This window comes from Juglans microcarpa x Juglans regia, chromosome 2S (genome assembly GCF_004785595.1).
Source record: "Juglans microcarpa x Juglans regia isolate MS1-56 chromosome 2S, Jm3101_v1.0, whole genome shotgun sequence".
NCBI classification, from domain to species: domain Eukaryota; kingdom Viridiplantae; phylum Streptophyta; class Magnoliopsida; order Fagales; family Juglandaceae; genus Juglans; species Juglans microcarpa x Juglans regia.
Window position 1 is genome coordinate 7,170,039 of NC_054597.1, and position 14,891 is coordinate 7,184,929.

At 37.1% G+C, this 14,891-nt stretch overlaps 3 protein-coding genes across 4 annotated transcripts; all 3 read left to right on the plus strand.

The window, feature by feature from the left end:
* On the plus strand, positions 1 to 3,165 carry LOC121253193 (protein BOLA2). Of its 2 annotated transcripts, XR_005938372.1 has the most exons (4): positions 1 to 167; positions 2,244 to 2,266; positions 2,368 to 2,685; positions 2,965 to 3,165. XR_005938372.1 is itself a non-coding variant. In XM_041153138.1 (3 exons), exons 1-3 carry the CDS (start codon positions 105 to 107, stop codon positions 2,561 to 2,563), a joined length of 282 nt encoding a protein of 93 aa, XP_041009072.1. In that variant the 5' UTR covers positions 1 to 104; the 3' UTR covers positions 2,564 to 2,689. The 2 variants fall into 2 exon arrangements, 1 of the variants encoding a protein (XP_041009072.1); XM_041153138.1 differs by lacking the exon at positions 2,965 to 3,165 and having other exon boundaries at positions 2,368 to 2,689.
* Positions 3,166 to 6,863: 3,698 nt separating this feature from the next.
* Positions 6,864 to 10,425, plus strand: LOC121253268 (receptor-like protein EIX2). The gene is made up of 2 exons (XM_041153266.1): positions 6,864 to 9,977; positions 10,119 to 10,425. Exons 1-2 carry the CDS (start codon positions 6,907 to 6,909, stop codon positions 10,120 to 10,122), a joined length of 3,075 nt encoding a protein of 1,024 aa, XP_041009200.1. The 5' UTR covers positions 6,864 to 6,906; the 3' UTR covers positions 10,123 to 10,425.
* Positions 10,426 to 11,258: 833 nt separating this feature from the next.
* On the plus strand, positions 11,259 to 14,891 carry LOC121253220 (50S ribosomal protein L15-like). Its single transcript, XM_041153196.1, has 4 exons — positions 11,259 to 11,778; positions 13,969 to 14,052; positions 14,135 to 14,224; positions 14,426 to 14,891. The coding sequence occupies exons 1-4, from the start codon at positions 11,389 to 11,391 to the stop codon at positions 14,687 to 14,689; spliced, it is 828 nt and encodes a 275-aa protein (XP_041009130.1). The 5' UTR covers positions 11,259 to 11,388; the 3' UTR covers positions 14,690 to 14,891.

The following is a 14,891-nucleotide window of genomic DNA, read 5'->3' on the forward strand; positions in this document are numbered from 1 at the left end:
TCTGAGCACATCGAATCTTCAACTACAATAATACTCAGCACGTCAGAGCTCAGAAGCCACTTCAAGCCAGAGCCAGGTAGAGAGAGAGAGAGAGAGAGAGAGAGATGGGGGTGACAAAGGAGCAAGTAGAATCTTCGTTGAGGGCAAAGATGAATCCTTCGCAGCTCGTAAGCCCTATTTACTCTTTCAATTGCTGGTTATGTGCTTCCTATTCTTGTTCTTCTGATTCATGTAAATTTTTTTTTTTTTTTGAAAGTCAGCTAGGGTTTTACCCCCAAACGTGGATAAATTTAATATGAAACTAGTCGGAAAATACCCATGAGTCTTGCAGTAGAGAGGTTATTATAGAATTGCAGATATAATATGAAATCATTCAGCTAGGGCTTTTTGATAAGTTAGGTTGGAAACAGAATAAACACCACGTCCGAAACGGCAGTGAAAACTTTAATGGCTTTCTAGGAGCTTGATCCCTTCCACTAGATTGGCCACTATATAAATTTTGAGCTGTAGGTTTCTGTTTGATTTGATAAATTAGAGCTGAGATTCTCATGATGATTGCGTGGAAGCAAATTATATGTCAGATAAATGCTTTAATAATGTTGAGTGAAATATATCACATCGTTGTTCTTGTTTTTGTTATTGTTATTTTACTTTTGAATAATGGCTCGGAGTTCTGTTTTTGAGGGAGCTGTTTATCACTGTATCTCGTGTCTCCAGTGTGAGAGAAATACATGGGCTGGTAACAAACTGTAACTCGAGTGGGAGTGACAGAATTTCATTGCCTGTTTAGCAGTTACATTTTTATTGCATGTAAAACAACCCCATTATAACTGCCTTAACAACAACAGCATCTACTCGTTCTCGAAAGAGAGTTCACCTTTAGGGAAGCTTGGTATTTTTATTAGGATAGGAAATTGAGGTCCTCAATCCTGTTAGCTGTTATGATGCTTTAGGGAGGTCATTCCTATTAAGGTTGTTAGGCTGCATCAAGTCAAGCCACTTTGTTAAGTTTTCAGATCAAACATACATGTTTTTTCTTCTAGATTTAGAGTCTAGACATAGCTGGTCCATGTACTTCAATTTTGGCGCACGATTTTTTTTGTGGGAAGTGGCATCTATTCCCCCTCAAGGTGTTCTGAATCTTCTGATACCATGTGTACAAGGAGTGAGTGACCCTATATGTTTATGAGTTCGAATGAGGGAATCCGATGGTGCATTTTCAAGTTTATTTTTGGGCGAGAGGGAGAAATTCAGGGACTTCTTATGTGGTGTCTGGTGAGAAGACAGCATTTCAAGTTTTACTAAGTTCATTACCCTTTTTTTTACATTTCCTTCCTCTTTCTATAGCATTAGAAAAAGGGGAAGTAATTTTGACATTCTACAATCCCGAAGGATTGACTATGCAAGTCTTAAGAGAAGTTTGATAGCTAATTGAACATGCATATTCTTTTAAATATTGGGCTTGTGATAGTTTTGGTACTTTTAGAAGGTGAGAGGCTTTTACAAAGCAGTCTTTCATATACTTTAATGTTCTACCAGGATGTGAGTTGTATAGTTTGAATATGAACAAACCTAGGGAAAACGTTTATTGCATAAACTTAGTCTATTTTACTATGTCTGCCTTACCCTTTATGAAATTTGTTATTAGTGTTGAAGAAAGAAGTTCTGGCCACAGATTTCATCATGAGAAATCGATAGTTAACATACAGGCATTTAAGACCAAAAATATTGCATCCTGATGGGAGATTGGTTCACTAGCATGATAGCATCTGCTTAAGCTTCCAGATAATTTACCTAAGTCTGAAAAGAGACCGCAGCTTAAATTTCTCCCTGTTGGTCCATGCATGAGTCAGCTCAGCCTTCATTTTGTGCTGGCTGTTTAATTCCTTTTTCTTAATCTATTCACTTCATGATGAAGGCAGTCATGATAATCAGCTTGGAGACCTTGATGATTGTATACTACAACCCAAGATTATTTGAAGAAAGCATAATACAAATGGAGGGAAGGAGGAGGGAGAGATGGTGCATTGACACTAGAATTGTTTTCCAATATTCACTCAAATGTGCACTTTTTGTTTCTATAATGATTCTAATAAAAATCATGTGGGCTACAGATAGATTTCTATTTGTTTTTTTTTTTCATGATATTTTTCTATTTAGATTTCCTTTGCAAATTCTACATGGATACTTGTGAGTAGGTAAATTCTTCCCTCTAAACTTATTCTTCCATTTTCTTGTTTCAGGAGGTCATTGATACATCTGGAGGGTAAGTTATCTCTTGCTAACGAATGCAATCAGAAATTTCATCTGATTTTTTGTTTTGTTTCTCAACCTCCTTTTACTCAAATAAAGCCACCTGATTTTCAGATGTGGTGCAAGTTTTGCGATTGAAATTGTGTCAGAAAAATTTGAAGGGAAGAGGTTGTTGGAGAGGCATCGGTTGGTGAATGCTGCCCTGGAAGAAGAAATGAAAGAAATTCATGCTTTATCAATTAAGAAAGCTTTGACCCCAGAGCAGTGGAACCAGCAGCAACAGACTGAAAAATCTCATCCTGCATCTTAGAAACATGAGTTGAAAATAGTTGTGGAACTTTGTGCTATTGCTGATAAGCATGGAATGACTTGGGAATATGTCTTGAGCTTGTTGAGACTTGGGTCCAAGTTTATTTACTTAAAAAATTTAGCATCATTCTGCCTACTTTATGTCTAGGGATTTTTTAGCATGCGCTTTTGCGATAGCTCATATTGCACGATTCTAGTGGGCTATTTACAGCAGGATACGATCGGCCAAGAGCTACTGCAACTATGGGAAGGGCCCTGAAAATGTCTTGGAACTCAATCCTACCTGGCTACCTCCTGATGTGAAAACCATTATGATCAATGCTATTATCTCTAACCTAAAGTCATGGGTTGCGTTTTGCAGCCATAATAAATAGAGTTGGGGTCGAGTCTAACCGGATTATGGTCAATTCTATACGAATTTAAATTGATCCAACTAACTAGATGTGTTTTAAGTGGAATGCAGGGGATGACATCTCATTCACCAAGTTAGTCCCTGATGGCCTAACTCTCATGAACCATTTGCTGGGTGTCCTAAGTAAAGTAGATGTATAATGACAAAATTGGGCGACAATGAGTAAAGGATAAAATAGGCAGTTAATACAATCAAAGGGTCTTCCAATCAAATGGTAATGGAGCCTTCATACCCATAAATCATTTGAAGGTGTCCTTATAAATAGATCGATATGACAAAATTGAGTGACAATGAATATTCACGTAAATAAAAATTATAAATATAAGTCTCACACTCTACACATCTATTTAAAAATATATCGTTTTACTTTTTTACTCACGTAATAAAAATGATTCTAGATATTTTTGTAAATAAAATAGGATAAAAAGATAAAATGAAATGTTTTTAAATGAGTAGGATGTGAAATTTATGGATAGTACGGATTTTTACGGAAATGACAAAACAAACAGTTACTACCATCAAGGTTTCTCCAATCCGATGGCAACACAACAATGACATAATAATCTCATCAATGAACCATTTGTAGGGTGAATTTCCAGGTAAAGAATAAAGTAGATGGCTACTACCATAAGGGTCCTCCCATCAAATGGTGACACGTGACATAACAATATCTCATTAATTGATGGTTCCATGTCCATGATTTCATTTGCAGGTGTCTAAAATAGATCGATATTAATGACAAATGACAGTGAATATCCATATAAAAGATAAAGTTGACGGGGTTACTATTATATATTAAAGGTCCTCGAATCAGATATCAAAACGTGGTAGAATAATACCTGTCTAGAGACTCTGCAAGAACTAAAGAAAGAATGATGCAATATATTCAACTATATCCAATCACTCTTATCATCAAAATATTTCCAGGCCTATGGATTAGACTTCATTTTCTATTACGTTACGTGTGAGGAAGTTTCAACTTGCAAGCGACTGCAACTCGCATACTACAAATAAACCACAGAGATCAGTATTCACGCTGGAAGTATAAACTTCAACATCATGAACACCCTTTTTGGTGTTTTCTGACTGAATCGTCAAACAAATATCAGACTCTCCCAAGTCCAATCCCTTTCAAAAAGACACGACGAAAACCCACGACTTAGATAATACGCTAGAAAACAAGGAACAAGTCAAACTTGACCAGCGTGCCAAAGTGCCAACCATCGCGTGCAGCTGCCCCCGCGGCCCCCATGAAGCTTCGGAGGACTCTTCTTCGGAGACAAGGGTGGGGGTGATCCTTACTGCAGCACTAGAGCTAGCTAGCTTGGAAGACCCGCGGGGCGTCGAGGCTGAAAATGGTAAGTTTCCTCGACGTGAAGTCGCTGTACTCGGATTATTGTTTTGGTCCAAGTCCACTACTCTCCGAGCCTATAACATCGATCGATCGTCAACGGCATAAGACAAAATGAAATGAATAAAACCAACTAAAATCGAAAACTCTTAAGGAAGTCGAGACCAACCTGTGTCAAAATTTCAAATTAAGGAACATGCGATGACTTTCACAGCAGTACTAGTTCTGTCATTTTCTATGGCTCTAGAAACCACGACGTTTAATATCTGTGTAGGATTTGACTCCTCTCTAGAACGTAATTGATCAATTCCCTTGTACTTCCATTAACTCGAGTTTTCGGAGAAGTTACGGCTATTTAACTAGATGAGATGATATAGTCTATAAATAGTAATAAAATTGTTTATAAATAGTAATACAATGATTCGAGTTATAATGTTTTGTGGGGTTAAAAATAAGAGAGAAAAAATTAAATAAAAATATTAAAAAGTTAAAATATTATTAGAATATTATTTTTTAATATAATTTTTATTTTGAGATTTGAAAAAGTAAAATTATTTTTTATGTTTTATTTGAAAATTTGAAAATTTTATAATGATTAAATAATAATTAGATAAAAAAATTAAATATTTAAAATTAAAAAATATTTATATTTATGATATTTAAATATTAAAATAAAATTAAAACATCAATATTACTATCCAAACCAGCCCCAAATGTAACTTGCTTGGACCTGGTCAATGAATTGAGCACAGCTACTCCCATTGAATCAGGCCATGATTATATTTTAATGATTCTTTCTTGAAATGACTATACCCTCGAGTTTTTATTTCGAAACTTAAAGAGAAGTTCTATATATAGCTTCATCTCGAGACGTTTGATTTTAGAGTAATGATTTGCACAGATCTTAATTAGTAGAAGCCTCACATAGACCTTCAAATAAATAATTAGAAAAAAAAAAAGAGGAGTTACAACATCAAACAATGTTAAAAAAAATCTATTTTTATTATGGGACTTAATTTTTTTACAAAGTACTAGACAATCCTTGCATATATAAGACTTATAATTAGCATTACTCTTTATTTTATTATTTCTCCGGATGAATGGAAAACCACACAAGAAAATCAGCTCTCTTTTTTTTTTTTTAAATTCTTTTTTTTTTGGGGGGGGGGGAAGAAAATCAGCTGCTCATCAATCTCACTTCAATGATCCGACGCTAGCTAGCTTAAATATGTGGATCTTGATCGTCTTCTGCAAATAGACCTCATCACAAATTACCCAAAACAACATAAATTAAACTCGATCGATTGGCTTAAATTCTTTTCGAATTCATTTGATCATTTCAAGCATGCAGCTCTGGAGGATCTCCGGCGTACGTGCATGCAGAAACACGTAAATGATTGATTTCATTGGTTCAGACATCATCTAACTAAACACGAGCCCCGGTCCGAATATATTGTCAACACGAGAAGTCTTTAATTAATCGGTTCATTGACAGCTTAATTTTCCTGTCTTACCATGCACATAATTTCAAGCTACCTTTCTTATTTACTATACAATTAATAACTTGTAATTATTATTTTTAAAATATAATAATTCTAGCGTACTCATGATCATGTGTGCGCTACCCTCATCGAGCACCCAAAATTTCTTTGTCAATGGCCGCCATAATTGTCCAACGCATGATAAATTAGATTCAACGTCGTAAATGACTAGCACACGTACAAGAAGCTTAAGGGATCATCAAAGTCTTCCATTGCAAGCTGTCATGATTACCAAAATCAGGACCAAGTACCTCTCCATTAGATTTTTCAAAACGAGAAAAGTAATATTAATACTTGTAAAAACCTTTATACAATCTTTTATACAACTATATTTTAAAATGATGATATTTTTTTGTATAATAATATTACTTTTATACGTTATTTTATAAAAATATTTTGTATTTAATACATAGTTTTGAAAAGAATTGCGTTATCATGATTTCTTTCTCCATTTTCTCCAAAACTTGGAAGCTTTCTATTTTTTTTCTTAGGATTTTTATTGTTTTTCTCAGAATTGCATTTAGGTAGTATTGAGGTATTCTCAGATATTCTGTAAATAGTAATAAAAAAATAATAAAAAATAATAATAAAATATTAAATAATAATGAATAGTAATAAAGTATTTTCAATAATTAAACTAGACTTAAGGATGGATGAAAGATTGATTTATATGAATTTCAATAACACAGATCTAGACAAACACAATTTCTCACTGCAGCAGGAAATTAAATCAACCCATCTCACAAAGTTTTAAACAACTGAATCAACGATTGCTTACTAGTATTATACCACACCCATCATATTCGAGTGGAAAAAAAAGAAAGCACCATATATTTTTTAATCTTTAATTTTAGAAGTCTCACTGTCTCAGCCAAATTCATTGACTGACTTCGGAATAATGAATTGGTGTTCATTAAACCACACCACTCATATTCATGGCCCACCAGTGTGGGATATGTGCAGTACTAATCTTTCTGCTTCTATATATGTAGCTAACTCTCTAGTTTAGCTGATTCAGACATAGTGACGGAAACTTGAACATGGTGCGGTACATCTATATCGTCCTAGCTCTGGTTGCTTTCTTCCTTCAAATCCCACGTTTCTGTCGGGGCGCAACCTCAAGCCTTGGCTGCAAAGAAGCAGAAAGACGGGCTCTTGTACAGTTCAAAGACAGCCTAAACGGCAGCCTGAATCGGCTCTCTTCATGGACAGGCAACGATTGCTGTAAATGGGAAGGACTTGGCTGTAACAACGACACTGGACATGTCATTAAGCTCGACCTCCGAAACCGAGTCTATCCAGACTCGAATGGATACTTCATTGAAGTTTCCAACCAGTTAAAAGCCAACGCTGTCAACCCGTCTTTGTTGGAGTTGAAATATTTGGAACACTTGGACTTGAGCTGGAACGATTTCATGGGAAGCCCGATTCCCACTTTCTTAGGCTCAATGCAAAGACTACGTTATCTTAATCTTTCTAACTCACGCTTCAATGGAGTTGTTCCTGATCAACTTGGCAATCTGCATAGGTTGCATGATCTTGATCTTAGTAGCGGTCCAAGTGAATATGATTTTCAGCTTTCAGTTCGCAACCTTCAATGGCTTTCCCATCTTTCATCTTTGCGGCACCTTGACATGAGCTGGGTGAACCTTCAGAATGCCTCTGACTTGGCTCAGGTACTCAATAAGCTTCCCTTTTTGGTTCGTTTACGCTTGTCATCTTGTGGAATTGGTAATCATGTTAATCCGTTCAATGATTATGTCAATTCCACGTTTCTTGAGCACTTTGATGTTAGTGTCAACGCACTTCAAGGTCCTATCCCTGATATTATCCAGCACATGAGTGCGCTCAAAGTCCTCGACCTTTCAGCCAACATCTTTGATTCTAAAATTCCTGTGTGGTTGGCTAACCTGAAAAGCCTTGTGCATCTCAATCTTGGCTTCAATAACTTCAGTGGTGAAATCCCAAATGCTTTGGGAAACCTCACTCCTCTGATAGTCCTAGACCTGTCTTTCAATTCATTAGAGGGAGGCATACCAAGTTCTTTGTGGAATCTTTGTAGTTTGAAAGTTTTGGATTTAACTATGAACAGATTGAATGAAACAATATCAGACCCTTCTAAAAATGCATCCGGATGCATCGGAAGCAGTCTTGAGAAACTGAGTTTGAGATGGAACAAGGTTAGCAGTCCTTTGCCTGATTGGTTTTCTCAGTTTTCGAATCTAAAAACCCTTGATCTCGCAAACAACTCGTTCTATGGTGCGATTCCAGCTTCATATGGGAAATTGCTTAACTTGAGAAAGCTGGATTTTTCTCATAATCGTTTGAATGGATCAGTTCCAGAATCTTTCGGGAAACTTTCTTCTCTTGAGAAACTACTCATGTCCACCAATTCCTTGCAAGGAACCGTGTCCGAACTCCACTTTACTAACCTTTCAAGATTAGAAGAACTAGACATGGGAGTTAACTCTTTGGCTTTGAAAGTAAATTTAAACTGGGTGCCCCCCTTTCAACTCAATTACATAAACATGAGATCCTGCAATATTGGTCCTCAATTTCCTAATTGGCTTCAAAACCAAGAAAGGATCACCACGTTGTATCTATCCAACACAAGCATCTCGGATGCTCTGCCTCTGTGGTTTCCCAACCTGAATTTTACCTATCTGGACCTATCCTTCAACCAGATCAGGGGCAGGCTGCCAACATTTTCTCAGCCAGCTTCTCTCTACATGAACCTGTATTTGAGTTCCAACAAATTCGAAGGCCCCTTGCCAACTTTACCTTATATTCTGAACAGATTGGATCTCACTGACAACCAAATTTCAGGTCCAATTCCAGAAGATATTGGCAACATGACGCCTACACTCGACAATTTACTTCTCTCTGGTAATCAAATAAGCGGTTCTATACCAGAGTCATTGTGCAAAATAAATACCCTACGAGTTCTGGACCTCTCCAAAAATCGGCTATCTGGTGACATTCCAGATTGTTGGAGCAATTTTAAGATTTTGGTGGTTCTAGATTTTTCTGCCAACAACCTTTCTGGAGTCATCCCAAGTTCATTTGGACATGCAACATCATTGCAGTCCTTGCACTTGAGCAATAATAGTCTCGAAGGAGAGCTGCCATCGTCCTTGAGAAATTGTACAAGAATGGTTATTTTCGATGGCGGTGAAAATGGATTATCTGGAAATATACCTAGATGGATTGGAAAGAGCATGATCAGGCTTGAAATTTTTCGAATACGAAAAAATAAGTTTGATGGCACTATTCCTTCGGAAATATGCAGCCTCACTGATCTTCAGGTACTTGACCTTGCACAAAATAATCTCTCAGGAACAATCCCTCCTTGTTTGGGGAATTTGAGGGGCATGATTACTGGGAATGGTACTAGTGATATTGGCATATATCTATGGTCAACTACGTACGGAGAAAACATGGTTCAGTTCATGAAAGGGAAGCAGCTCGAGTACACCAAGACGCTGAAGTACCTAATTAACATGGATCTCTCCAGTAATACACTGATAGGAACTATCCCGGAAGAATTAACAAACCTTGTACGATTACGTGGCTTAAACTTGTCCAACAATCATTTGACAGGGAAGATGCCTGCCATGATTGGCAACATAAGGTCATTGGAATCTCTGGACTTCTCAAGAAACCAGCTTTCTGGTTCAATTCCACTAAGCATGTCTGCCCTGACTTCTCTAAGCCATCTCAACTTGTCCTCGAACGACCTGTCTGGACAAATTCCAACAGGCAATCAGCTGCAGACCCTTGATGATCCCTCCATTTACACAGGCAACCCTCGACTCTGTGGCTTTCCACTACCAAAGTGTGCAAGTGCTGAGCCACCTCCGCCCCGCAATGAAGGGACAGATGAAGGAAATCTATCTGAAAGAGACTGGCTTTACATCTCCATGTCTGCAGGTTACGTGACTGGACTATGGGGAGTTCTTGGTGCCATGATGTACAAGAAGAATTGGAGAGATGCTTATTTCAAATTTGTGGATGACATGAAAGAAAAGACTATTTCAGCATTTAAAAGAAAGGCGTCAACCCCAAGTAGAAGAAGGTCCGCTACCACGAGCAACCGCATGGAATGGAGTTGGTAAGCAATTGTATCGAACTTCTGTCAGAGTTTACATCTATGATGATATCTCCTCTACTTCTTTGGGGATGGGAATTAAATATAAGCACCTCTGTAATGAGATCTATCTTATATTCTTCTGTTTCAACTTTGAATGTATAGGTAAGCATTGAGGATGATAATGCAAGGTGAAGACCGTGTTCAAGGGAGAGTTTTTCATGGCCACACTGCTTACATTGGAGGATCTCAACTACCAGTGAGGTTGTAGCTGTTGAGCCGAAGAAATTCAAAGTCCCTACAAATAAATATCGCAGCATCGCAGTATAGAGAGATAAGCAATTTGCATCAGTTAATTTCTCCCAGTACCTCGTTTGGGGTGTGTAAGATCAAATGGTCAGCTACCATCTTTGCTTTCTACTGGCATGTACTCGGACATTTCCATCAGTAAAGTTCTAGTTTCTATCATAAATTCGGTATCCACAAATACAAAATAAGTTTACTTTCAAGGATTAATTAATGTGTCTGTAAGCACCATAGTTTTCTTGCCAAGAAAAAAGGAATGCAAACAGAGAGTAGAGTAATATTACTCCCAACACTCATGAAATGATTTTGGGATGGATAATATATTAGTTGAGAAATATTTTACCTGCAAAAATATTTCACAAAAATAAATTCATAAACTAACGTAAATTTAAAATAAAATAGATATAAAATAAACTCAAAAACTCATATGTTGATTTTGGGATAAGTTGATTCTAAAGAAAATATAACATATCACATAAATTTACGTCAATTTATAAGTTTATTTTTATGAAATCTTTTTGTAACTATAATACTTCTCGTGTTATTTATATTACTGTAGTCGTGAATTTGCGATAATATAAGCCAAGTGGTATAGTATAAGCATTGAGAACATTAAACTGAGAGTTAGGGACTTTGAAAAGCTAATTTTGTTAGTCTACTAAGGTTTTAAATGCTGCCCTGATAATAACATGCTACTGATACTTCGTTAGACACCATTTTCCATCACTGTTTTTATTTTATTTTTCATTTTGGGTAATAATTAATTAGTTCGTGGAGGGTATTATGGAAATAAAAGAGTGGGTGAGACTGTCCTAGCCGTCCGATGTATAGAACAATAACTCGTACGGTCGGATTCACAACACAGAGCAAAAAGCAGTAGCGCACTGATCCATTTTGCATACATAATTACTTCTGTCTAGCATTACTCATTCCTAAAACCTCGGGAAGCTCCTAAGTCCTAACAGTAGTGCACCAGACCAGTGCTGGCCATGGCTAATCTGTTACCAGTCACCCGTTCGCAACCCTAGACCCCCCCGCATGAGCACCACCCACAAAAACCGCTAAGATTCTAAGCGACTTACTTTACCGAAGAATTTGGAAAGAAAAAAGGTAGAAAGGGGAAAGGAAAATGTTCAGAAGAAGACTCGCTTCACTCGTCTCCTCCTCAATCCTCATCCCTTCACTTCGCACCAAAACTATTCCCCTACCTCATTCCCTGCCCTTTCCACAAGGATCTTTCCCTAGTTCGATTGTTAAACATAATGGGTTCATAGGTTTTGAGGGTTTTAGGGCTTACAGCCTTCTGAGCCTGAATGACCTAAGGGACAAGGTGCCCAGGAAGCAGAAGACGAGGAAGGGCCGGGGGATTGGGTCAGGGAAGGGTAAGACGGCTGGGAGGGGTCACAAGGGCCAGAAGGCAAGAGGGTCTGGGAAGCTCGGGTTCGAAGGGGGTCAGACCCCGCTTCGCCGACGGTTGCCCAAGCGTGGCTTCAAGAACCCCTTTAGCCTCACTTTTCAGGTATATTTTTTCGTTTTCAATTTTTTTGTACTTCTGAGGGTGTTCTGTGATTTCTCTGTACTCAGTAAGCTAATAAACTTGGGGGGTGGGGTGGAATTGATAGTCACATTAGAATCTTCGTGGATGTTTTAGCTGGAAGAACGATAAATCTGTCTGTAAGTTAAGTTTTGTTTTTGAAAGAAATCTTCTTTTGTCATGGATTGGAAATTATTGTTTTCTTTCTGAGAAAATGGTAGGAAGAGAGGGAATTGAAAAATCTGGTGTTTTTAGGTTTCTTTGAGAGTGTCTATGTCCTTTTAAAGATTTGGTATTTGTATTATGTATGGTGGCTGGCTTTGGGAATTGGGTGAAGGAAAGAAAATTATGAGTGTTGTTGCATTTCTTTTTCTTCGCCCCCACACCCCCTCCCCAACCAAAAAAAAAAAAAGTGTGATCACTGTCACTGCCCAGTAAAATTTTGAGGTAAATAAATGTTATTTCCTTGAGATTCAAATTTTGTTTTGTTTTTACTAGAATAATGAATGTATATCCGATTAACTTATGAGAAGAGTGAATTTCAATGGTGTGTATGGTGAATAAGCATTTTGTCTGTTGGATGGGATTTAACCATATTCAACTTGCTATCCAATCAGTAGGCCAATCCAATATCAGTCGGTAGATCAGTTTCAATTCCCCTGCTCATGAATGTGTAAAGAAAGTAGAATTAGCATTATTTTCCTCTAATCCATTATTTCTTCTTCAGCGCAGTGGTCAACTTTTCTGGCGCATGAAACTTTTAATTTTGGATTGGTGGCTCTAGCTGCAATGGTTATAAATAAAATTGATTAAATAAAATGTTCTTGACCAGGTTATGATACTCATTTTGAATATACAACTTATTATGGACAATGATATTCTTACCTTCCTCCCAGAAACCCCTGTTCCCAGTCAATTCATACTCCTTTCAGCATTGCACTCTTTTTTGTAAAATTCATCTTCTTATTTTGGGAGTTGGTTGAAATGTGACAATGTTGGATATTTTGGTAAGCATAGGAACCATGCGGTTTTGGAGTGAATTCTGCTTCACCTGCTACCTGCTGTGGCATTTTTGGTTTGAGCATGACATTTGAATGTTTTTGGATATTGAAGTTCTGGCTAAGTTCAAGATGGTATTTCTAAAATCGCTCTGAGTGGATGGCAATATTTGGCTGCTATTCTTCTTCTTTGTTTTCTGAGTTCTTGATTTTTAAATTCGATCATTTAATGGTTTTTTTTTATGTTCTCCTATATACTTTCCATGTATTGGGCTGTGTCCTCTTGCAATTTAAATTGTTCTTCTATATACAAAAACCCTCCAAGATACTAGTGAATTCTGATATTTAAGAACAATGGAACAAATACTGGAGCATCATCTTGCTGTCGGTGCTTGATTCTTACAGTAACTCTTTTACCAAAGTAAGCCTCAGGTGATGGCTTTGGTGGTAGATTTAAGTAATTTTTCTGGTGGGCCTCAGAGTCAGCTCTTTTGGCTTGATGTTATAATTCAGAGTCTTTAGAAGGAAAGATTTTGCCAACAATCAACTTCTGCATTAGAAGAATCTAGTAACTAGTTTCTAAAAATTTATCGTACTTATCAGAAAGAAAAGAAAAGAGGCTTGTAACTTGTGCATGATTAAACAGTGAGGTAAGCAGTTTTAAAAGTAGGTGTTACTCTTTTATCATTTGTTTAATGTTGATGACCTTAAAACACAAGCTCATATTGTAGACCATCTTCTATAACATTTTGGAATGATTTGAAAGTTGTTGCTGAATGTTGCATAATGATCTTGCTAGAAAGCGGAGGTAATCTTTCTATGAACAAGAGGTGTGCTGATCCATAAGTAGTTTACCCTTTTTTATCTTGATTATAATTTCTATCACTACTTTTTTTAGGGTAAGTAAAAGAGAAAAACTAGTTGATTAGTACATAGGACCAGCTGAAACAACATAAGGACCAACTGGGAGGGGACTGCATGCCGTAACATTCATGTCAACTTTGTAAGCTTGTTGCATAGTAATATATATATATATATATATATATATATATATAAGATAGGTTAATCTATTTTGGCATTTCTTGTTGAAAAGAGGGTTCCACTAGTGTTGCCTTTCATCTAATTCACTTCCCGATAGCTAAATGCCAAACTTATAAATCTTTGTCTTTTCTGGCAGCCGGTAGGGTTGGGAAAAATTGCCAAATTTATAAATGGAGGGAAGATAGATTCGTCTGAACTAATTACAATGAAAACGCTCAAGGTACAGTGAATTCTTTCTTGATTTCTCAAATTTGAACCTTTCCTTGTTTGCTTTCTTATTCTGTCTATAACTATTACAATAGGATATAGGGGCAATAGGGAAGCAGATAAAAGATGGAGTAAGATTAATGGGGCGTGGTGCTGAACAAATTAAGTGGCCAATTCATCTGGAGGTAAATCTTTATCTTGGCAACTGAAACTGAGAATCCCTTTTGGAAGTTCATCAACTTATCCTTTCATGCGATAATCTGCCATGAAGTATCCAAGACATAATAATCTTAGTTAAATAAAAACGCTGATGCACTTTATTTCAATCACATGTCGGGGTCACGCTACATTGAACACAAAACCATACTTATAAATGAAGTTGACAGGTTTCAAGGGTCACAGTTAGGGCAAAGGAAGCAGTTGAAGCTGCAGGTGGGTCTGTCAGAAGAGTATACTACAACAAATTGGGCTTCAGAGCACTGCTCAAGCCTGAGTGGTTTGAAAAGAAGGGCAGGTTGTTGCCAAAAGCAGCTAGGCCTCCCCCGAAACAAAGGGACAAAGTTGATAGCATTGGCCGATTGCCTGCCCCAACCAAGCCTATTCCATTTTCAGTTGAAGAAAGGGAGGCAACCTCCAGTTCATCTGCATAATAAGCCAACCAACCAATCTGTTTGTTGGCTTGTTAAAGAATTTGTAATTTTGATGATGAGTAATCATGCAATCAAATTTTGTTTCCTGCAAGATTTTAGATGCAGGCTATTTCAATATGCTTTGCACAGGCTAGTTTGCTGTGCTTCAAAACCAAATTCAAGTTCACTAAAATCAACAAAGCTCAGGAAAGCTTGTACTCAA